General features: G+C 35.8%; 1 protein-coding gene across 3 annotated transcripts in view; it reads right to left on the bottom strand.

The window, feature by feature from the left end:
- Nucleotides 1-8838: 8838 nt before the first annotated feature.
- The window catches only part of HAT1 (histone acetyltransferase 1), a 39794-nt gene continuing 24447 nt past the window's right edge, over nucleotides 8839-24185 (bottom strand). For all 3 annotated transcript variants that reach the window (XM_086358217.1, XM_086358208.1, XM_086358227.1), the window contains exons 9-11: nucleotides 18916-19067; nucleotides 16352-16468; nucleotides 8839-9285 (exon numbers count right to left, since the gene is read on the bottom strand). In XM_086358217.1, coding sequence (XP_086214343.1) covers nucleotides 9118-9285; nucleotides 16352-16468; nucleotides 18916-19067 — 437 coding nt within the window. In that variant the 3' untranslated portion in view covers nucleotides 8839-9117. The remainder of the gene's footprint in view (nucleotides 9286-16351; nucleotides 16469-18915; nucleotides 19068-24185) is intronic.

Below are 24185 nucleotides of genomic sequence, written 5' to 3'. Positions count from 1 at the left end.
GCTTCCTTTGGCATCTCGAATCCACATTTATAAAAGAAGAGAAAGGAAAATGCTCTTGATCTCATTTAGAATTTTTTAAAGTCTGTTTTTTTGTTTGTTTACACATGTATGTAACATGTGCTCTTTAAAAACATTTTAAAAACACAGAAATGGAAAATACAGAAAGTAGAAGTCCCCCAGAAAAGCTCTCTCTGGGTAATCATTGTTACTGAGTTGATGTATATTCATCCAGAGGGCTTCCCAGGTGGCATTATTGGTAAAGAACTTGTCTGCCAGTGCAGGAGACATAAGAGATGCGGGTTCAATCCCTGGGTTGGGAAGATCCCCTGGAAGGGCATGGCAACCCACTCCAATATTCTTGCGTAGAGAATCCCATGGACAGAAAAGCCTGGTGGGCTATAGCCCATCAGGTCACAAAAAATTGGACACGACTAAAAGCAACTTAGCACAACACCTATTTGTCCAGATTTCCTTCTGTGCATGTACTATTTGCTGAACTTTCTAAGGGAAGAAATCTATTTTTACTGTGACTAGTCACACATCTATATACAATAAAAAGCAGCAGACTAGGCAAACCATATTCAAGAGGACAGGAATACACAGTATTTATTACCTTTGTCGCTGTCTACTGTACATTTTTTTTTTCTTTTGGCCTTCACTCTGCCTTTGTTTCTCTCCTCCCAGTATTCACCCCCTTCTGTAGGATTACTCCTTTTACTGTGTTTTCCTTCCTGAAATAATGGTACATTCCTGGTTACCTTCTCATATTTTTTTATCTTATTCTTCTGCGGGTTTTATGGTTCTGTTTGCTGTAGTGTGTTTCGGTAAAATATGGTCCTGTAGGATTTTGTGAGACCAGTTCTTACAGAAAGCAGTTGGACCACTAAGATCAGGGGTTGAAAATATTTACAGTTTTGGTATTCCCTGTCTAGAAGCATGAAACAGTACTCCTTGGTTAGTCAACAATCACCCTGAATACACTGCAGTAAGAATCTTCGAAGTGGAGATTATGAAATAACAAGGAATTTAATAATAGAAACGACTAGCTGTGTGTCCCTTTCTTGTCTCCCACCCCCCACCTCTGTCCCCCACACTGTCTGACAAACTAAGCAGAAACGTACCACCGCTTGAACTGCATTTCTCAACTTCTGCTTGCCTCTCACTCAACAAATTCTATATTCAAGACGGAAGCTGTTGAAACAAACAAGGGGGCAGATGCTGCCTTGACCTCTCTTCCAATTGAGCTGCGCTCCCCCATCCACTTTAAGCCAGAGAATAACCTGTCTGGAGAGCATTCTCCTCATCTGAAGCACACACAAACATCACCGCGTTTTCCTTTGCTGGAGAAAGGATAAAGGAAGAAAGGCGGCAGCTGCTCTGGTTGCAGACAGCAAACAGGCCTCACTGTGGTGGCCCCACAGCCTTCACAAAGGGGGATTCAGGGAGCCAGGCAGGCACACTGCACAGCCCAAGACTTCCGTGCAGATTCACCTGCCAATGTGATTCATGAAAAATCTATAAAGAACTGTCCAGGTGAACAGAGACTCCAACCAAAGCTCATTTTTCCAACTGGTCTTTTATGAAGCGGGAAGAGGAAGAATACAGTTGAAGAACTGGAAAGGGCTTCACAGATCACCTAATCCAACTCTGCCTCTTCTAGTTTTAAGGTGAAGCTAGTGGGGCCCTTTCAGTTGAAGAAGATTAGTCCCTTCTCCAGCCTGGGAACATTTTAACAATGGAGGTCTTAAAAAAATTTTTTTTTAAATAAGAAATTTATAAGGTATTTCTTGTAGCATTTTACATACAACAGCTCTTCAGATATTCATGTGATACACTTTTATGGCATTAAATCTCTCCACAGGGTAATGAAAAGCCTCCCAAATTATGACATGAAAAATTTCAAAGCTTTGCTTTTACATTTAGTGTGTTGATTCACAGGGCCGGTGTGTCAGAAGTGGGGACGGTTTGCTTTTGAAATAGCCAAATAAAGTACGTGGTAGACTATGCTTCCTTTTAGCATCAGTTTCCAAAAAAAGAAGTATAGTTGTGTTGTTATTAGGTTCTTTTTTTTAAAAAGAAACATCTTCACTGTCTTTTGGCAATTTCTGCTTTGTCAAAGTCCTGAGCACAGTCTATTTAAAGGTGCTACTTCTTCAGATAAACTTATTTTTAAAATTTCTTTAGTTTACAGTTCTATTTTATTTGAACAATATAGTAATATTAAACAAAATGTTGTATCACATGGTTTTTAAAAACATGCAATTATAATAAAGTTTACAACAAAAAGCAATAGTCTCCCATCCTGCTGTCTCCCAATCTGACCTGACTCAACCAATTTGAACTGTTTTTGTTTCTAGTTACTGCTCAGACCCAAGCCAATTATACTTTACTATATTTAGACTCTCACTTTCTTTACACTTCTTTTTTCTGGAGTTCATAATTTCCTTTTCTAATTTGGACCAATTACTTTTGTAGGCATGCGATTGAGTTGCCATCCTCAGATTTCGTTTTATTGGGATCAGATTTGTTTTACTGTTTCTTGTCCTCCACATCTTGCATGCTCTTTGATTTCGCCTTCATGGCGCTGAAATAGATCAACTGGTAACTTCATTATAAAGTTTATGAAGTAAGTTTTCTGGTTTCATAGATTTCTAAAACCACCTTTCTTTTGCTTTCACACTTGGGTATAGGATTCTAGATGGAAAATAACTTTCCGTCAGAACTTTGAATTCATCGTTCCATTGTCTTTCAGCCTGAAGTATAACTGATAGGCTGGTGCTATTTAAATTCTGACTTCTCTCCCAAGTTTCCTGTGTTTTCCCCTCTGAAAGAATCTAGAACTCTTATGCTCAATGTTTTGAAATTTAATAATTTAGTGTACATGTATATCCTTTTAGGAAGTGGTATAGTGGTTAAAAACGAAAGTGAATTATACTGCCTGAACCCAAATCCTGTCTGCCACCTCCCAGCTGTGTGACTTTGGGCGAAATAATCTCCCTAGTCCTCACTCAAGGATACATACCATGTGTACCTCTGAGGATTGTGAGAACTGAGATTCTCACTGTTGCAGGTGGTTGGCAAATAGTCAACTTTCCATAAACTTTAGTGATATTCTGCTCAACCTTCAGTAAAGTCTTCTAATTTGAAGATTCATGTCTGCAACTCTGAGGAACTATCTCCCCTTTCTTTGATAATGTCCTTCTGTTTGCTTTTCCTCTCTGAAAATAAAGCCAGCCATCAGATTTCCTACACTGATTTCTCTTTTCTCTCCTATTTTCTCTTTTTGATGTTCTGTGAAATTTCTTCAACTTTATATCCCAAGTTTCCATTGCCTTAATTATGTGACACACTCATTTTAAATTTCTGAGAACTCTTCCTTATTCACTGATTGTTCCTACTTTACAGTATTATTTTTACTTCATATATGCAATCTTTCCCAAGTCTTATTTTGAAAACTTGAAAACATACAGGTTGAAAGAATCACAGTGATGAACACCTGTATATCCCTCTCACCTAGATTCAATAATTTGACTTTTGTCATATTTATTTATGTACAAATATCTGTGTGTGTGTATGCCATTTACACATACTTTTTTTCTGGACCATTTGAATGTCAGTTACAGATGTCCTAAATAGTTTTGCATGTGACTTGCCTACCTCATCATAATACCATGATCACAATAAAATTAACAAAATCTTGTATCATCTAATATAGAGTCCAGATTTCTCTATTGTCTCAAATGTATGCAAAATCTACCAAATATAAAATGTCCACGCCTTTCCATTCTCAGCGATTCCATCACTGTGTTGCATATATACCCCCACCACGTGTACAAAATGAAGTACACACAAGAACATTCACTGCAACACTGCCTGAGAGCAGAAGAAACGAAACGGCCTAAATGTCCATTAATATGGGATTGGGTTAAACAAACTGAAACCAAACTATGGAATAAATATCAAAAACTGACTCTGAAACCAAACTATGGAATAAGTATCAAACAGCTGTTTAGAATCAGCATATTTAGAACTGAAGTATTCTGATATGTACTAATAAAGATAAGTTCAATTTAACTGGAAGAGATTCTAAGTACTGCATGTAGTATATCACCATTTGTATTGAAACAAAGTGATGGATGTTTGCAAACTGATAATTTAACTCTGAGGGGCAAAAGAGAAACTGGGAAAAGTAATTGCCTCTGGAGAAGTGACTTAGGTGACTGGGTGGAAGGGAGGGCAATTTACTTATCAAATACTCTTACTTATTTTGAATTTCATGTTGTTACATAATTAAAAAGTCATTGCTAAAATGTCAATGAATATTTAATCCCATATAGCAGTGGTTCTCAACCAAGGGTGATTTTGCCCCTCTGGGGTAGATGTGGCAGTATCTGGAGACATGTTTGGTTGTTACAGCTGGAGGTGGGGATAGTACTACTGGCATCTTGGGGGTAGAAGCCACAGATGCTCTTAACCAGCTGGTACACAGGTCAGTGGGCTTCCCTGGTGGCTCAGCAGTAAAGAATTTGCCTGCAGTGCAGGAGATGCAGGTTCGATTACTGGTAGGGAAGATTCCCCTAGACAAGGAAATACAACCCACTTCAGTATTCTTGCCTGGGAAAGCCCAGGGACAGAGGATCCTGGAGGGCTACAGTCCATGGGGTCACAACTTAGACTGAACACGAGGCAGCACAACAGTGATCTGGCCCAAAATGCCAACAGTCCTGAGGATGAGAAACCCTGCTGTAGAGCAGTTCTTCTGGATGAGAAGGTTTGAGAAGAGCTAAGCAAGACTAAGGAGAAGGCAATGGCACTCCACTCCAGTACTCTTGCCTGGAAAATCCCATGGACGGAGGAGCCTGGTGGGCTGTAGTCCATGAGGTCACTGAGAGTCGGACACGACTGAGCGACTTCACTTTCACGCATTGGAGAAGGAAATGGCAACCCACTCCAGTGTTCCTGCCTGGAGAATCCCAGGGACTGGGGAGCCTGATGGTCTGCTGTCTATGGGTTCACACAGAGTCAGACACGACTGAAGTGACTTAGCAGCAGCAGCAGCATCAAGCAAGACTAAAGGAAGAGACAAAAACAAAGTCATGGGCCTATGCAAGTGTTCAAATCACTGTGCCCTTTAAGACAATTCATTATTTCTAGCTGTGGAGGAGGATGGTTGGAGAGGTCCAAAATGCTCTTGTTTACACAGCTAATTCTAGACTGGTACAGGATTAAGCATCTGTAACCTTAGTTGGTGTTAATAATTTTAACTGCTGTAAACAGTAGTACAGTCACTGTAAGAATGAGTTCAGACTAAAGGTCATGATTTCTAGGACTTTAATCTCTACATACAGCATATGTACAAGAACGTGCATGCATTGCAGCATTGTTTGTAATGAAAATACTGGAAACAAATAATAGGGAACTGGTAGAGTAACTTATGGTATATCTGTACAATGGCTACCATGCAGCCATAGCTCGAATGATTTCCGGGATACCATTAACTTTAGGGACTTCCTGGGAGTCCAGTGGTTAGGACTTTGTGCTTCCATTGTAGGGGCCATGGGTTCAATCCCTGGTCAGGGAACTAAAATCTCCTAGGCTGCACTGCACAGCCAAAAAAAAAAAAAAAAACCCAAACCCAAAACAGCAGTTGTTTCTGAAGGTTTGGGGGAAGGAACTTCTCACAGTATGCCCTTTTACATTTTTGTACTGTGTGCATACTACTTTTTATATAGACAGCTCTGCCTAAGTCAAGGAGTAAATTCAGTGTGCTGTGTAACGCTACTGCAATGCGTAATACAAGGAGAATGAAATGCGTATTACAATGAAGGTGTAAAGGCATATGGAAACATGAAAGTTGTAGATGTTGAGTAACTGAAAATGTTGAGAGGAAATGAGGAACTTCAAGCCATGCTTCAAATGAGGCACCAATAATCTCGGTCATTATAAATAAACATCCTTTTTCCTGATACTTAAGGTTTTCAATAGAGGGCAGTTGGGGTATTTGTCCTGTGACTACGTCAAACATGCAAGTGAGGTATTTCCCAGATGGCGATAAAAGAAAGCCCCACTTTATGAAGAGCCTAGTGGGTTGGCATGCTTATGACTTGGTCAGCCTACTTGAGAGAAGATGAAATGGAGGAGTGGAAGCCAGGTATTATAGTCCTGGCTTTGCCACTAATTCATTGTGACCTTAGGCAAGTGAACTTCTGGATCTACTGTCTGTCTATAAAAATGTATAGCCCCTAAAAGTCAAATTTGAAAAATGAAATGGATAATTCCTATTCCTAAGGGAAAAAATTTCACAAAAAGATGGAAAAGTATTCAGCTTTCCCATTAAGCAAAAGAATACAAATTTGAGATTTTATACCTGTGGAGACAACAACAAAACCAACATACCATAGCACTGAAATTCTATTAAAATCAGTACAAACATTAATATCTGTAATTTACAAAGCATTCTGGAAAATATGGCATGTTTACATAACTGAACCATGGAGATAGTCCTACCCTTTGACTCAATAACTGTACTTCCCAGGAATTGGGATACTTCATGGATACAAATATATATATGTGTGTGTGTGTGTATATATATATATATTATTAATTTATTTGAATTTGAAGATATTAATTCATTTGAATGTTGTACTAATAAAAGAAAAAATCTAGGCAAATGGTTTAATATGGGAACCTCAACTTGAAATATTGTACATCTTTGAGAACCATTTTTAATACTAGAAATGTTAAAAAGAAAATGCTACTCTGTTCAATGTATACAGAGATCATATACAAATATAAAATAATTTCACTTGGAAGAAGTATGGGTATCTTAATCAGCATTTAATATTTTTAAACTGGCTTGTAAATTCTAATAAAAAGAACTTAAGAATGAATTTGAGGAATTCAATCATTTGACCTCTGAGGTCTGTGATTCTTTATTTCTTTGATACAGCATTGAAGGCTTTGCTGTGAGGAAACTCGAGTGGACAAGATAATGGTGGATGAGATAAATCTTCAGAGTAGATAAGACTGTGGTACAGCAAGCTGAGGCCCCTGCAATTTGGAGACAGGGACATATAGTGGGTTTTTCTCTTCCTCTTACATATTAACTCAGGTATGAACTGAATTTCGTGTTATTTATTTTTTTAAAAATTTTAGATATATACTACATCTATATCCACATCTGAGTAGAAAAGCTCAAGAATGATGAGAAAAGATGTAAAAAGGATAAACACAGATATTAGAACAGGGTGGAAGCCTGGAGACAAGTCTAATACAACCTCATTTTACATCAGTGTTTTTCACTGTCTTCATGTTTCCATGAAAGGAAACATGGTATTACATGTAGAGAAAATGCAACTTGGAGAAGATATGGAAAAAAGTAGTAGTGGAGGGGAGGAAGGGAAAAAGGTAAAGGCAGCAAATAAAACACTGTACATCTATGTGTATTTGGATGGTAAAGGGGATGAAGGCTGCTACCACAGGGTGGAAGTGACCACTAAGCCCAAAAGGTAGCTGCGATGGGTTTCACACACGGTTCTATGTATCTCTATCCTGGTGTTTAACTATCCTGTTATAAGTACAGATCTTACTATCAGACTTATTCTAACTCAAAATGAAAGTACAGCCTTTCAAGTCTGAAAGATTAATGCTAATAAACTAGACCTTTAACCATAGAACATTGTTTTCTTAAAAAAACTGCAGAAACTGGTATCACATTGGCTTTTTCTGGTGTCTACATAAAGAAGGATGTTGAAAGATAATTTATTTAGATTGTACTAATTTTTTCTCCTCAGAGCTCATTTTCAGGCATCAATTGTTAATTTCCAAATTAAAAAATTTAAAATCTTATAATAAATCCAGATGGAAAACACATTTTTTCCATATAGCTTCAGAAGGACTTTGCATTGGTTCATTCTATCTGTACGACTTAGGTACGTGTATGTACTCTCAGAAATCAAGTTTTATGTATATAAACTTCTGAGATGAGACTGTCTGAAATGTTCGCAGAACTCTTATTTTAAAGGTCTGGCTTTAGTGCCATTGGTATGCTGGTGGCCACAACTATTTTGTGTCCAGAGGGTACTACTCACTTTGCTTCCATGTTTGACAGAATTTACTGATGAAAAAAAGCTGATGAAGGACAAGTTAGCGCTTGTCCAAGATGGGATTTTGCCTTGAGCACTGAACAAATCACATTTTAAAAGTAAAGTTCAACTTAAAAAAAAAAAAGTAAAGTTCAACTTACATCCCATTTTTGATGTTATACAATACTTGGCTTACTGGCACATGTTAAAAAAATCAAGCTTTACTTTTAATGACTATCAAGCAACTTATTTAGTTCTACTTCAATAAAATAAGGACTATATTAAGCAATTTATCTTTTTTTCCCCCTTCTTAGACTTCAACATCTTGATAACCTTATATTAAATCACAACCTCATTTTACATATTTCAACAATAGTGTGTAAACTAGACTTTTGTTACCTGATTTGTATCTTACTATTTAGAAAATGTTTATGGCAACTTCTGAATTATCTTCAATTAATATTTGGTGCCAAACATCCAGGTTTCAGGCTGTATTTAGTTTCCCTTCTCTCTCTTACCCACCCTACTCCTAATAAGTGGTTAATAGTTTATTTAAAACAATTCTACTTTAAGAACATTTTCTACTTAGAAAAATCACATAGTAAGACCAAGATTACTAGGAAGACCTTAAAGAAATGTGTTAAAAGCTTAGAAGCAAAGTGTGGGAGGAATAATAAAAACTTAAAACCTAAAGGTTTTTAATAAGATTTGGAAAAAGTTAATCATAAGTATTCAAGAATCATATCAGCACACATTAACATATCACAACTAAGCATTTATTACACTATTTAAGAAGGGAAGTAATTGCAGTGGTATTTCAGAAGCTATATCTTTTTTAATGTAATATATGCTCATAAACTCTAAACAGTATTTTAAAATATACAATCTCTCCAAAAGAAAATATTCAACTAAAGATAGATAACTTTTAATGTAAGCAAAATGTTACAAGATTTTTTAAAATTAAAGTCATCATCTGATTTTCACAACACATGTACAGAAATTTGCAAACTTTCTGTACAGAGAAGTATAACCTCTACTCTTGAGCGAGGCGTTCAATGACACGTCGATAATCTTCCACGAGTTCCTGAAAGCTTTCTTCCAGCTGTTCATGTTGCATGCTTATTTCTATCTGGTTCATCTGGTTTGTCAGTTCTTCCGGTCTGAGACATTTTCTCATTTTAGCAAGATCTCTCTGTTTTTTCTAAGTAACAAACACGAGTATTGGTTAGACCAAGAAAGCTGATATAAAAAAATATGTCTCCAGTGTTAAAAATAGTAGTAGTAGGAATATGCCCAAATCTATCCCATACATTTTTAAGGAAGCCTAAACATAATGTTACATGAATTACAAGCCCTCTAAAAAGAGGGTTCCAAAAGACATGGAATTTGTATCAATTAATGGTAAATACAGGTATGTGAGTGACAGCCCCCCTCCAAAGCATACTAAAGAACTGGCCAGTACAGACACTCAAATATTTCTTTAATAAATAAGGTACTGTAACTGAAGAAAGACAACTGAAATTAAGTGCTATTATTTCATCAATTTTTAATAGTAATTAATCATTAATTATGTTAATCTTAATTCCAAACTGGCTTCTTCTGCCACTATTATTTCTGAGTTCCCTTTCCCAGCGATGTATTTATGGACCACGTATTAATTTTACCATAAACTGTTGGGAGAGTTTCAGGAAGATAGGCCAAAAACTGTCACACTTTAAAAAACAGTATTAACTAGCATTTATTGAGTCTCTACTGTCTAGACATACATTATCTTATTAAACCCTCTCCATTTCACTGAGAAGGAAACTACCATTTCTCAGGAAACTGAGATTTGCATCACCCTAAGAATCTGGTAACAACTTTTAGACAGGTCACTATCAGAACAATACAGTTAGTATACTGAGGATGGGACTGGAAGGGACCAAGTTAGCAGTTAGTTTAAGAATTCAAGAGATGATGAAAGCCTAGGCCAAGTCTGCTTAGTTACAGACCAAGCAGAGGTGGAAGGTACAGAACAGATTTAGGGAGGAAAACACTGGATGATGTGGGGAAAGAATGCAGAATGACTCCAAGATTCCTAGGTGGGTGGCAATACTGCATTATATAAAACATTGTAATATATGAAACTTTCATACATTTTTTTTTTCTTTTTTTATTGCATATGTGTATTTTTTCCTGTTAGTTTTCTTTTTCTTTTTTTTAAATTTTATTTTATTTTTAAACTTTACAATATTGTATTAGTTTTGCCAAATATCGAAATGAATCCACCACAGGTATACCCGCGTTTTCAACTTCCCTGGTAGCTCAGCTGGTAAAGAATCCACCTGAAATGCAGGAGACTCTGTTTCGATTTCTGGGTCGTGAAGATCTGCTGGAGAAGGGATAGGCTCCCCACTCCAGTATTCTTGGGCTTCCCTGGTGGCTCAGACAATAAAGAATCTGCCTGCAATATGGGAAACCTGGGTCCAATCCCTGGGCTGGGAAGATCCCCTAGAGAAGAAACAACTACCCACTCCAGTATTCTGACCTGGAGAATTCCATGGACAGAGGAACCTGCAGGCTACAGTCCACAGTCGCAAAGAGCTGGACACAACAGAGCGATTTTCGCTTTCATACATTTTGGATAAACTGCTGTAGATTATATCCTCTTTCACTTAAGCATTTAATAAAGAGCTAACTTTATATAGAGATCAGAAATCAAGTATATTAACTTATGTAATCCTAAAAACTATGAGACAGGTACTATAACTTTCTTCAATTGAAAAAGAAAAAAAAAGGTGCAGGTGTTAAATAATTTGTCATAGAGGCAGTAAGCAGAGAAGCCAGGATCCAACCCCTAATGATTAATTAGAAGTCCGTATTCTGAATTCCTATATACTGCTACTGCTACTGCTAAGTCGCTTCAGTCGTGTCCGACTCTGTGCGACCCCATAGATGGCAGCCCACCAGGCTCCCCCGTCCCTGGGATTCTCCAGGCAAGAACACTGGAGTGGGTTGCCATTTCCTTCTCCAGGGCATGAAAGTGAAAAGTGAAAGTGAAGTCACTCAGTCGTGTCTGACTCTTAGCGACCCCATGGACTGCAGCCCACCAGGCTCCTCCATCCATGGGATTTTCCAGGCAAGAGTACTGGAGTGGGGCGCCATTGCCTTCTCCCGAATTTCTATGTAACTGCCTACCAAATACAATTAACAACAACAAAAAAACCCCCTGAAAACAGTCTTAACTCCATCCTAAAAACTAATAAATGTCTCTCAAAGGAAACCTTAATAGTTTTGGAATATAAGACATGCAGTGCTTCTCAAACTTAAATGTGCACAAACATCAACTGGGAACCTTGTTAAAATTAAAATGCAGGTTCTCATTCAGTAGGTCTGGGGTGGAGTGAGAGTCTGCGGTTCTAAAAAGTGCTCCTGGATGATGTTCATATTGCTGACTTAGTGTGTGTTTGTGTGCGTGGCTGCACTGCTTGGGGGATTCTTAGTTTGCCAACCAGGGATTGAACCCATGGCCCCTACAGTGGAAGTACAATCTTAATCACTGGATCACCAGAGAATTCCCAATGTTGCTGATCTTCTAATCACACTGTGAATAGTAGTTCTAGAGAAGTGATGAAAATTCAGGTTTATTACTCCCAAGCCCTGGAAGGACAGTATATTCCTCACTCTTCAATCATGTGGATAATAAATCCTTTGTTTCTGCTGTGAAAGTTACTTTTTTTTTGCCAAGAAGCACAACTGCCTCTTGGCGGCACCCAAGTTAAGGAAACGGGTCAGGAACTAAAAGGTAATGCATCCAAAAATTATCATGGTATGTTATAAGAAAAAAAATTATTCTTCTAAACTGCTAACCAGTTATAACATTTATAAAATAATCTAACCCCATTGCTTGAATATGCCTCCAATCATATTAAATTCTCGTATACAACAGAACCATCATTTTAGTTCTTAAATATTAACTATCAATTCTGCTACAAATAACCTACAGAATGAATCATGTGCCAGTGACATACTGTTTTAAATTATTAACTTGTTTTAAAACTCAACATAGAAAACTAAGATCATGGTATCTGGTCCCATCCTGGCAAAGAGAAGAGGAAGAAGTGGAAACAGTGACAGATTTTATTTTCTTGGGCTCCAAAATCACTGCAGACGATGACTGAAGCCCTGAAAGTAAAAGATGCTTGCTCCTTGGAAGGAAAGCTATGACAAAACTAGACACCTTACTAAAAAGCAGAGACATCACTTTGCTGACAAATGTACAATGTAAGAACTGGACGATAAAGAAGGCTGAGCACTGAAGAACTGATGCTTTTGAACTGTGGTGCTAAAGAAGACTCTTGAGAGTCTCTTGGACTGCAAGATCAAACCAATCAATCCTAAAGGAAACAACCCTGAATATTCATTGGAAAGACTGATGCCAAAGCTGAAGGTCCAATACTTTGGCCACCTGATGTGAAGAGCTGACTCATTGGGAAAGACCCTGATGCTGGGAAAGACTGAAGGCAAAAGGAGAGGGAGGCAGCAGAGGATGAGATGGTTAGACAGCATCACTGACTCAATGGACATTGATCTGAGCAAACTCCAGGAGACAGCGAACAACAGGGAACCCTGGTGTACTGTGGTCCATGGGATCACAAAGAGTCAGGCACAACTTAGTGACTGAACAAAAACAACAGATCTCTTACGAGTGTTTACTTCCCCAGTTTATCTCCCCATTCATTGCCACCTTCAATTTCATTGTCAGTTTTTCTCAGATGGATGTCAGAATTAATTTCTATTATAATTTTTATTGACATAGCAGAACATCTCTGAATTAAATTTAAGAGCTCTGAGTACCTAGGAATAAAAAAATACATGTACTAGCTTTATGGAAAACTATGAAACTATTAGAGAAGTTCCTCATGAGCATGTAAACTATGGTTCATTTTTTAAAATAAGTTATTTAAGCTATTTGTTTTATTGATTTTAATATTCCTAAAACTGCATATGTATACTGCTTTGTATATGTAGGAATTATAAATTCATCTTTTAAACTGTGTTTAAAAAAAAAAACTTAAACTGATTGGGGATCACCTCTATCCAGCAAGTGACTTACATTGGGAGTACAAATAAAATACTGAAAGACAGAACTCCAGAAGACTGGAATAGACCTCCTCTAGGCTCAGAAGAAATTTCTCCCTCCAAAAACAAACAAAAAGCTAATTCCTTCATAGACTAAGGCTGTGGATAACTTTAATTAATGCAGAAAAATTAATTAAAGATCATATTAGTGTCAGTTTATTTAAGGTCCAAAAAACAACTTTCTTCTTGCCTAGTTTTCAGAGGTTCCAAGAAGGTTTACAAATATCTCAAAAATTCTACCACCTCTAAGAGCGCCTTAATTTCCATCTGCTCAACCAGTCTCTTTTGTGAACTACAGAAATAAGGTTCTTTTGCAATAATTTAAAAATAATAATGGTGTGGAGACATATAAAAAGTCCTAAGACTTATCGAAAGGTTACCTTTAAAAACATGCACACTGTATTGTATTTCTTTCTCATCAGTTCCTCACTATGGAAGTATTTCCATTTTAGAGAAGAGAAGCCTAATACCCAGATTTTAATAAACTGTCAACACACACAATTTGTAAAAGTTAAAGCTAGACCTCAAAATTGAGTTTTCTGATTCCAAATCCAATGCTATTATAACAATGATTCTAAATTTTGTACTTGCAAACCAATTATGAATTAAAATATGCCTATGAAACAATATAAAAATTTAAATGCTAAAACCAAGCAGCTGCACCAACTTTTCTTTTTTTTTAGTCAAATTGTTCAAATTTATCTTTTTTTGAACACCTGAAAATTACTTCTGTACTAAAGAATTTCTTTTTGTGCTTTTAAAATGATTCTAGTTAATACAAATTATTTTTATCCCTTCTTGGCACTGATACAAATAAATTATCAGTACTTAAAGAACTTTTAAAGTAAGGTACAACTACTTCTAATATCTACCCAAATAAATTTCTTAGTGGAACTAAACTGATATGGAAATTTAAGCCCTTAAAAAAAGGCAGCACAGAATTGGACTTTGCTATCAATAAACAATTCCATTCCTCTGTAATAACTTAGCAAAGTTACATTTTCTTATAATAAAATGTATTAAAGTAAAACATAAATTCTAGATTCCAAACTTTCCCCATTTGGCATATATTTTAAAGATTTTTTAAAAATTCAAAATCACACTCAGTATTAAGCAATTTTACTTTATTCTTAAATATAATTTTGCATTTGAGAATGCTGTGATAGCACAGCACAGTATACAAGTATCAGCTTGGAATGACAAATTGGAGAAAACCATCTGCATACATTCAACAAAGAAATCTTCTAACTCTTCCTTGCATATAGGGCATTCAACTACTTCTAGGCTTTTACCAAGTTTGTGGTAGGTTTTCTATCACACTGTGGCTATCAACCCAGATCAAGATTTCTTGGTTTTCTCAATGAGACAGAATACTGGATAACTAAACTCGTTAAACTTGGCATACTATAAATAGGGTTGCAGCAAGTATCTAAAGAATTTAATATTTTGTATGAGTGCAAGGATGGTGATACCGATTTTGACTGTTAAGAATTTAAATAGTTTAATAACCAGTTTTTGGTGGTCTTTTAGAAAAGGTGAACTTGCTAGACAGGTGAGGATACTTAATAATATAAAAAAAATTATTATTCTTAAGCGTAGACAATACTTGCTTTTATGAACTACAGATATTCCCATTATTTGGCATAACTTCCTGACTGCTATTTATACTTAGAAATCATCTTTTATTTGCTGCATCTGCCTATATAAAATGTCACAAGTATCTGAGATACATAATTTAATAAATTACTAAAAGTTTTAATACTCTTAAATGTTGTCATGCTAACATCTAATTATATTGTTCTATATGCCCAATTTCATCATAAAGAAATTTTCCAGCTACCAAGTTAATATTAAAGATCAAAATCTTTGGAAAGTACCATTTCTACCAATTTTCTGAAGTTTCTGAGCTGACAAACATAAAGACTGATAAAGAATAAAATGTTATTTCTGACAAATTTGGGGGAATAGTCGTTATAATTTATTACAACCTGTTATATGCAGATGGTAGTTCCTAAGTTAGAAAATCAATTAAATTGATTTTATTAATTGATTAAATTTAAGTATTCCATTAAATTGCTTAATGAAATGGCACTATGAAGAAAAAACATATTAATTCCAGACACAAGATTTGTATGTCAGGCAAATAATTATTTTTATATTCAAAATGTGCTATACTTAGAATTATAACAAATTAAGAAATATGGTTGCACTGCAAACAAGATGTGATAAAGGAAAAAAGCTGAGATTCAACGAGTAGTGTGACCCTATATACCATTAACACTCAAAAGACTGGCTCTATAAAGCAGAATCTATGATAAATAAAACTTGGATTAACTTAGAAAAATCATAACTATGCACTTGATATAAATTACTCATTATTAACTGACACTCTCCTTAAACCTTAAGACAGATTCAAATTTGTCATTCATGTTCCCAATTATGGTGCTGTATAAGCCTCTAGGTCTAATAGTATATACAAATGCAGTACCTAGTAATTAGTTGTTGAATAAATAAATGAATATTCTCTCCAATCAGATTACTGCCCAACTACAAGAATCACAAATCTTCCTCCACACAAGTTGGCATGGACAATATCTACCTTAATAATTAATGGCCAAAAGATGAGGAGGCCAGACCTGATCTAGGAGTGGAATATTTTTGAGTTAAAGGAAAATAAAGGAAATGAAAAAAAGCAGGGGGTAAAGGAGCAAGAAAGATGACAAAAGAGATAAACAACACTAAGTTGTGATTTCAGCTCTGGTCAAGTACAGGGGTTACAAAAGGCAACCAAGGCCATATTTAGGAAGAAAGAAGCACGTGTAAGCAGAATATAGGGACAAATAAAACAATGGAAAAAAAAACAAGATAATTTGTTAGGGAAGATTCTGGGCATTCAGTTTTTTAAAAGATGCATACAATGAAAAAAATAACCACGAGCAAACTATCCTTGGGATTAGTTTCTAAGTGAATGGAAACATTTATAGTTTACACTGGAGAATTCTTATAACTAACTGGAAGAATATTTTCACTTTTGTAAAGTTTAGCAGAATTGTAATGATTTGGACTCTCCCACACATTGGCATTTGCTAGATATTCTTCATTTTCAACAGTGACAAGAATAAATGTTTAAGACTTCAAAGTCCTACCTTATATGGGCTAATTAGTCTTCTTTTAATATCCAGTCTATAGCTTCTGTATTGTTCAGCATCACTCATGTCAGTTACCAGTAGTCGAAGAATTTCATAAACCCGTCTAGCATGTTGCTAATAAACCAAAGAAGAACATGAACATTTCAAATCACAAATAGTGACACTTTCCCAGAAGAACATATCATATACTGAATACCTGCCATAGGCCAGAAATTATGCTTGGTGCCAGACAAAAAGCAATAAAAGATAGTCTCTGCGCTCAAGAAGGCAAGCAGTCTACTGTGTAACACAAATGAATGAGGTACGGTTAACTTCATGATAGAAATGTGCACAGGACACTACGGCAGCACAGACTGAGAATGGGGGAACAATGTTAGAAGAGGCGTCCTGGGGGAATAAAACCTGAGTGAGTCTTAAAGGAAAGGGAGCATGCTGCTCTTAAAACAGGGAGGCACACTATATGTGCGTGCACGTCTCACGTACACACGTGCAGAAGTAGTTTAACACTGCTGGGACACAAAATGAAAAAAACTGCGAGTAAATCAGCTACATGAAAATGGTAGCAAAAGAAGGGGAAGGAGACCAATCAGAAAGCTCAGTTGTTAAATCAGGCAAAAAATGATGATGGTATTAACTGAGACAGCACAAACAGTAATACTAAGGGGACAAGGATTCTAGAAATAAAGAGGAGGAAGACTGTGGAGGAGGGTATGGAATGACAGATTTTCACAGAGTAGGAGAGATTTAGGAGGCAAGAGAACATATAAATCTGAATAAAATTCCAGACGAAGGACAAGGATTTAAGCAATATCAATATACATGGCAAGAGTTTAAACCTTAGGACTGGTTAATGGTTAAGACAGTCCAAGGAAAACATACACAGTGAAGACGGGGGTGTGTGTGTGGGGAGGGGAGGTCAGAACCCTGTAGTATAGTGCCAGTTAATGAGCAGACAAAAACAGTCAAAAAAAATATGAGAAAAATCAGGAAGTTGTGGTAACATTGAAGCCAAAGGAGTAGGCCTATAGTTTTCCTATTTCTGTCATTCCACTTATTTATTGGGAGTGAGGAAGAGGTCAGGTATACATAGGTTAAGATAATACTGAAATTTCTGGAAGAAACACCTGAACTGAGCCTGAAAAATGTACTACCTGGCCAGGCAAAGATGAAGAAACAGGAGAAGGGGTTATCAGGGCAAAGGGAATAGTTGATATACAGGTACATAAAAGGAGTAAAGTTGTAGCACAGTTGGGAAATGGCAAGAGGTTCAGGAGAGCCAAAGCATACAGGAAAGTGGGAGGAAGCTGAGGCGAGCAAGGCAGGCACGGGCCAGATGACGATGGTGTCTGTATGCCATACTGAGGAGCTTTAATCTCAATAATAATGTCTTCATATCCTCTTTCTCTTGAAAGCTGAGCTATTAAATAAATTCTAGTTAATTAAAGGTTTAATACAGTCTGAGATATAAATTATTTCTAAAATTGTATTTTATCTTAAAACCATGAGCCCATTAAAGTGTTTTTATGCGGGAGAAGATGGAAAGTTTCAATTCAAATTGTTTTTTGAAGGTCAGTCACCAGTGAACGTTTGGCATAGTTTTGGACCTCAGGAGGAAAATCTGGATTGCAGATGTAATATATGAGCTCTCAGAATTAAGTAGAATGAGAAGAAATGAGGATTGGATAAAAAAACTCTGGGAAGAATTATATTTAGGGAGCATACAAAAATGTAGAAGCCAGTGACAATATCTCAAAAAAGATGAGCACAGTGGTTAATTGAAAAGCTAGGAATTGCAGTGCCTTAGAAGCCAGGGGAGGGGAGGCCGTCGGCACCAAGTACTAGTCCTCACTACTGGATACTCTTCATCCCTCATATTTTTATATTCCAAAACCTACCCATTGTTCAAGGCTTAGATCAAATGTATCCCCACTATGAAATATTTTGATTTCTTGCTAACATAAATATAATAATTTCCTCTGAATTCCTATATTATTTGTCTGTACTTACCTTAAGATATTTATTACTTTAAAATCCAAACAAATACATCTAGAAGTATAAAAAGTGAAAATTATATGTTTTATTCCAATCCTCCTCCTATCAATATAGTAGTATCCAGGGGCACTAACTACTTTACCAGTTTAAATAAACATTTTCTTGTTATACTTAATGCAGCCATGAAATCAATTATCTTTCCATTCTATTAATGAGAAAACTGAGGCAGAAGGAAGTAAACTAAATTGCTCTAAGCAATTGCTCTAATTGCTCAAGTGGTAAAGCCAGATTTGATCCTGGGCAATCTGGCTTCAGGGCCTGTATGTTTTTTTTTTTCTTTTTTGGCATGTGGGATCTTAGTCTTAGTTCCCTGACCAGAGATCAAACCCATGCCTGCTGCAGTGGACATGCAGTCTTAACCACTGAACCACCAGGCAAGTCCCAGGGCCTGTATTCTTAACCACTGCTACTTCCTACACATGTATTCTTAATGTATTTGCAACGTTTAAATTATGTACTTAAATTATTTTTTTCAAAATTTAAATGTTTTCCTTCCAGAATAAAAATACCTTATTTATTTTGAACTTCTGTTGAGCCTCTATTGCCATATCTTCACTGAATCCTTGCATTAACTTTTCCCGGGAAAAACAGGGCAAATCTTGACAAAACTTCACAAGCACAAAGTCTCTCAATTTCACATAGCTTTTGGATGGATCTTCCGCTAAAGAAAGAAAGCAGAATAACATTTCCCTTACCCAGCATAACTTATTCATCATCTGCAACCTCAGTATACACACTAACCTTAGAAAGTAAAATATTCTTCAATGAATTATATAATACAAAAGTTACAATATGAAAGATTATAAATAAAATAGCACTACCATCTTTGTCAAATAAAGTTATAGGTACAATCCTTTTGCAAATAATACATATATATTATTTGTGAAATTTCAACTACTTTTCAAATATAAATTTTTTAAATTAATTAATTAGTTTTATTTTACAATATTGTATTGGTTTTGCCATACATTGACATGAATCTGCCACGAGTGTACATGAGTTCCCCATCCTGAACCCCCCTCCCACCTCCCTCCCCATCCCATCCCTCTGGGTCATCCCAGTGCATCAGCCCCAAGCACCCTGTATCAAACCTGGACTGACGATTTGTTTCACATATATTTTACATGTTTCAATGCCATTCTCCCATCAAATATAAATTTTTGACTAGTTTGTTATCATATGTACCTTAGTTTTATTTTCAGTTAAAGCAGCAGTATACACAAGAGATTCAAGTTTGGATAATCAATTCCAAAAGCCATTTTCTGATAGCTAAGGGTTCCAAAGCTAAGTTTATAACTCCCTTACTTTAATCTAATAAACTTCAAAGTCTTCTATGCTTCTTTAACTTAATTTAAAAAAAGTTCTTCCTTTTACAAAACACTCTTTTTCATTTAGAGAATATGATTTTGATTCTTTCTTCATTGCATCTGAGTAGCATAGACTTCCTTTATGTTTGTCTATGTTATCTACATTAGACTGAGTAGTGGACAAGAAGATACCAAAACATATAGGTAGAAAAAACACTGCATAGTCAGAGAGCGTGAGTTTGAGTCCCAGTTCTGTCATTTATAGATGAAGGACTTGAGGCAAATTATCTTATTTCTCTGAGCCCTCATTTTCTAATTAGTAGATGGTATAAACAAAGAATGTTGAAGTCTGAGCTAGTTCATGGGTCATAAAACAGTTTTGTTACAATTATCAACTCTCTACCAACTGTTCAATGCAATCCCTATCAAAATCCCAGCTGGCTTTTTTTATTGCAGAAATTAACGAATTCATCCTAAAATTGATATGTAAGGAAATCAGAATAGCCAAAACAACCTTGAAAAAAGAACAAAAGTCAGAGGACTCACATTTCCTGATTTCAAAATTTACTCCAAAGCTACAGTAATCAAGACTGTGATACTAGTATAAAGATGGACATGTAGGTCAATGGGACTGAGTTGAGAGTTTAAAATAAACCCATACATTTTTGGTCCATTAATTTCTGAGAAGGGTGCCTTGACAATTCAATGAGGGAAAGAATAGTCTTTAACAAATGGTACTTGGACAACTGGGTCTCCATAAGCAAAATGAAGTTGGTTGGCCCCCCCTTTCCTCACACAGTACACAAAAATTAACTCAAAATAGATCATAGACCTAAATGAAAATAGAGGAGTAAATCTTCAAGATCTTTGGTTAGGCAATGGTTTCTTAGATAACAGAACCAGAAGCACAAGCAACTAAGGAAAAAGTAGATAAACAGGGCTATATAAAAATTTATAACTTTTATGCTTCAAGTGATAACCTTTAAGGAAATGACAAGATAACTTATAGAATGGGGTAAAATATTCCCAAGTCATATATATGATATGTAACTGTAACCAGACTTTCTATATAAAAAACTTTGTAATTCAATAAGTAAAGGTCAAATACCCACCACCCAATTAGAAAATGGGCAAAGACTCTAAATAGGAATCTCTCAAGAAGATATAAATACACACAATAAGCACATGAAAGGATGTTTAACATTATTAGCCAAAGGGAAATGCAAATCAAAACCACAATGAAATACCATTTCTTATCCACTAGGATGACTAGAATAAAAAAGACAACAAGAATCAGCAAGGATGTGGATAAACCGAAATCCTCATGTACTTGCTGGTGGAAATATAAAATGGCACAGCCACTGTGGAAAACAGTCTGGTGTTTCTTTAAAAGGGGAAACATAGTTATCAGATTTTCCACCATTTCCACTCTTAGGTATGTACCGAAGAGATATGAAAACACAAGTCCACACAAAAAATTGTACACGAATATTTATAATAGCATTATTTAGAAGAGCCAAAAAGTAGAAACAACCCAAATGTCCATCAACTGATGAATGGATAAATAAAATATAGTATATCCATACAATGGAATAGTATTTGGCAATAAAAATAAAGTACTAAACTAAATAAAAAATAAAGTACTACAAGGAAGAACCTTGAAAACATTATGCCAAGTGAAAGAAGTCAGTCATTTTATTGTACGATTCCAATGTCCAAAAGAGGCAAATCTACAGAGACAAAAAGTAGATTAATGGCTGTGTAGCACTGGTGGGGGGTTGAAAGGGTAGGGGAATAAGAGGAAAGAAGTGACTGCTAATGAGTACTGGGTTTCTTTTTGGGAGAATGAAATACTCCAAAATTAGGTTAAGGTGATAGCTGCACTGTAAACATGTTTTTGAAAAACTGAACACTTTAAATAAGAGGACTGTATGACATGTTAACTATATCGCAATAAAATTTTTATTAAAAAAAGAATCTGAGCTAAAGGTAATGTTTTATGATTGAGTCATTCATTCATTCAATCTATATGTACTAAATACTGTCTTTATATTTCTATGCAGCACTTCATATACATGTAATTATTAAGTAACATTACATGACTATGGATTTAAGGTGGTAAAGTGAAATTCTGTCATGGCATCGGTTTGGTATGAAATTGTGATTAGGAATACACAGAAAATGAAATCAACAGTAAACCAAATAACAAATGCAGACCTACAGAAAATCACCAAATAAACATAACACTGTAATTAGTTACTTTGTCTAATTCTTCAGTCTTTTCCTTATTAATCTGGTCACATAGCAGTTATACAAGTCACCCAGAAACATGAAGGACATTCTGATTCCTCTATGTGCTGCCACCAGTGTTTTTTTTCTTTAACTACTACAATAACCTGGTTTTCCTCACTTGTACTCTGCAGCTTTATAAAATGTAAAATGGACTGACACAAACCTAGATTGAAACCATTCAAGTATACCAGTGTAACTAATGTGTGTCTCAAAGAAAGGGAAGAGGGAGAACAGCTAAGGAAACACTGGCCAAAAACTTTCCAAATTTGATGAAAAAAATTTTATCCATACATCCAGGAAGCTCAACAAGCTTCAACTAGGAAAAACATAATGTTACATATCTAAATACATCATAATCAAACTTGAACGTGAACTGAATGAAATGAAAGCACAATTTATGAAAATTTATATGATCAGTAAAACCAGTACTTGTATTTATATAATAATATTTAAGTATTATTTAGATAGCTATACTATTAGAAAAAAAGGACATCAAATCAATAACCTAAGTTTCAATCTTAACTAGAAAGAGTAAATTAATCTCAAAGCAATAAGAAGAAAATAATAAACGTTAAACTGGAAATCAATGAAGTAGAAAATAAAACAACAATTGTAATGAAAACACACCAAAACAATTCTGAAAAAGAACACAACAGACTTTCATTTCCTGATTCCAAAACTCAACATAAAGGTCGAAGCTCTGCTACCACTGGAGCCATGACGCCCAAAGAGAGCAAAAGCAAGGCCACATAGGCTGGGTGAGGCAGTATTTGAGTCCCAAGGAGATCAACAAAGCCACGGTCCACTGATGATGAGTTTGCAGCGACCAGCCCTAGTCTGCGTTGTCTAGATGCTCACTGAGAGCAGGACTGTCTTCTGGGAGTGTGTGCCTCTGGGTCCCTGAGGCCCCTCTTCTCTGCTCCATTCCCACCCACCTGGCCAAGGCCAGTACCCATTTCTGACTCTACTCATCAATCATTTGAAGAACTGTCTGTTTAGTTTACAGCCTCCAGGCAAAACAGGCTCCACAAATTCAACTTACATTGAATTTGTGGAGCTAAACTTGACATTACTGTTAAGGCAAAACACACGCACAAAAAAAAATCCTCAGTAAGAAAACTATAATAAATGTATCAAGACAGTATGGTTCCAGCAGCACTACAGACACAGATGATTAGAGTCCAGAAACAAATCTTTACATTTATGGTCAACCTATTTTGAACAAAGGTACCAAGGCAATTCAATAGAGGAAAGGATAGTCTTTTTAGCAAACTGCTGGAAAAACTATGATCACATGTAAAGAAGATTAATTTAGAAACTTTCCGCACATAATGCACAAACTTTACCTCAAAATGGATCACAGATCTCAATACAAGAGACTGGGGATGGGGACTGACTGGGGATAGAAACGAGGGAATCTTTTTATGGTGACAGAAATATTCTAAAACAGGCCACAAAACTAGGCAAGTATACTAAAAATACTGAACTATATATACACTTAAAATGGATGAATTTAATGGTATGGAAATCAGACCTCAATAGAGCTGCTTTAATTAAATCTCTACTAAGTGACAAACTCTTAAGCAAGCATTTCTTGAAAAAATGTTCTGAAGTGCTAACAGCGACACACATGCTTATCCAGTCTACCTCTTTCTGGTTTGGAAAGAAAGAACTGTGTTGCTAATATCAGTATAAAATAAAATTTAGTATGGGAGAAAGCCTAAGTAACTTAAGTAACTAATACCCCCCAGAATTTTAGGGGAAAACACATCAAAGGTAAGAGAATTACAGTTGATAAAAATCTAAAAAAACTCACACCACATTCTTATCTGTAATTTTCACATAAATTAAAAATTTGTGTAAAAAAAATTTCCACTCAGGTTTAAATAATCCATTATAGACTAACAATATTTTGTTTGTAGCTTCATATAAGTGGCCAAGTCACCACTCTTAACTTTAAGTGCTTTAACTAAAGGTGTCAGCCTGAAAATGAACCTAAAATGATAACACCCATTAATTTGTGACATCCTTCAATTGCTTTGTTTCTATGCTACATAAGTGATGCATTTAAAAGATGAAATTTGCTTGGATATAAATTTATAGTTATACATGGGCTCAAAGTTTGAGTTTTTTCCCCAAGTTAAATACATCATCTACCAACATTAATACCCTGCTATCAT

Source organism: Bos grunniens, chromosome 2, assembly GCF_055505025.1.
Source record: "Bos grunniens cultivar Pamir isolate PY7600 chromosome 2, Bosgru_T2T1.0, whole genome shotgun sequence".
Classification (NCBI taxonomy): Eukaryota; Metazoa; Chordata; class Mammalia; order Artiodactyla; family Bovidae; genus Bos; species Bos grunniens.
The sequence above is the reverse complement of the archived record's forward strand: the minus strand, read 5'-3'. Positions and strand labels throughout refer to the sequence as shown.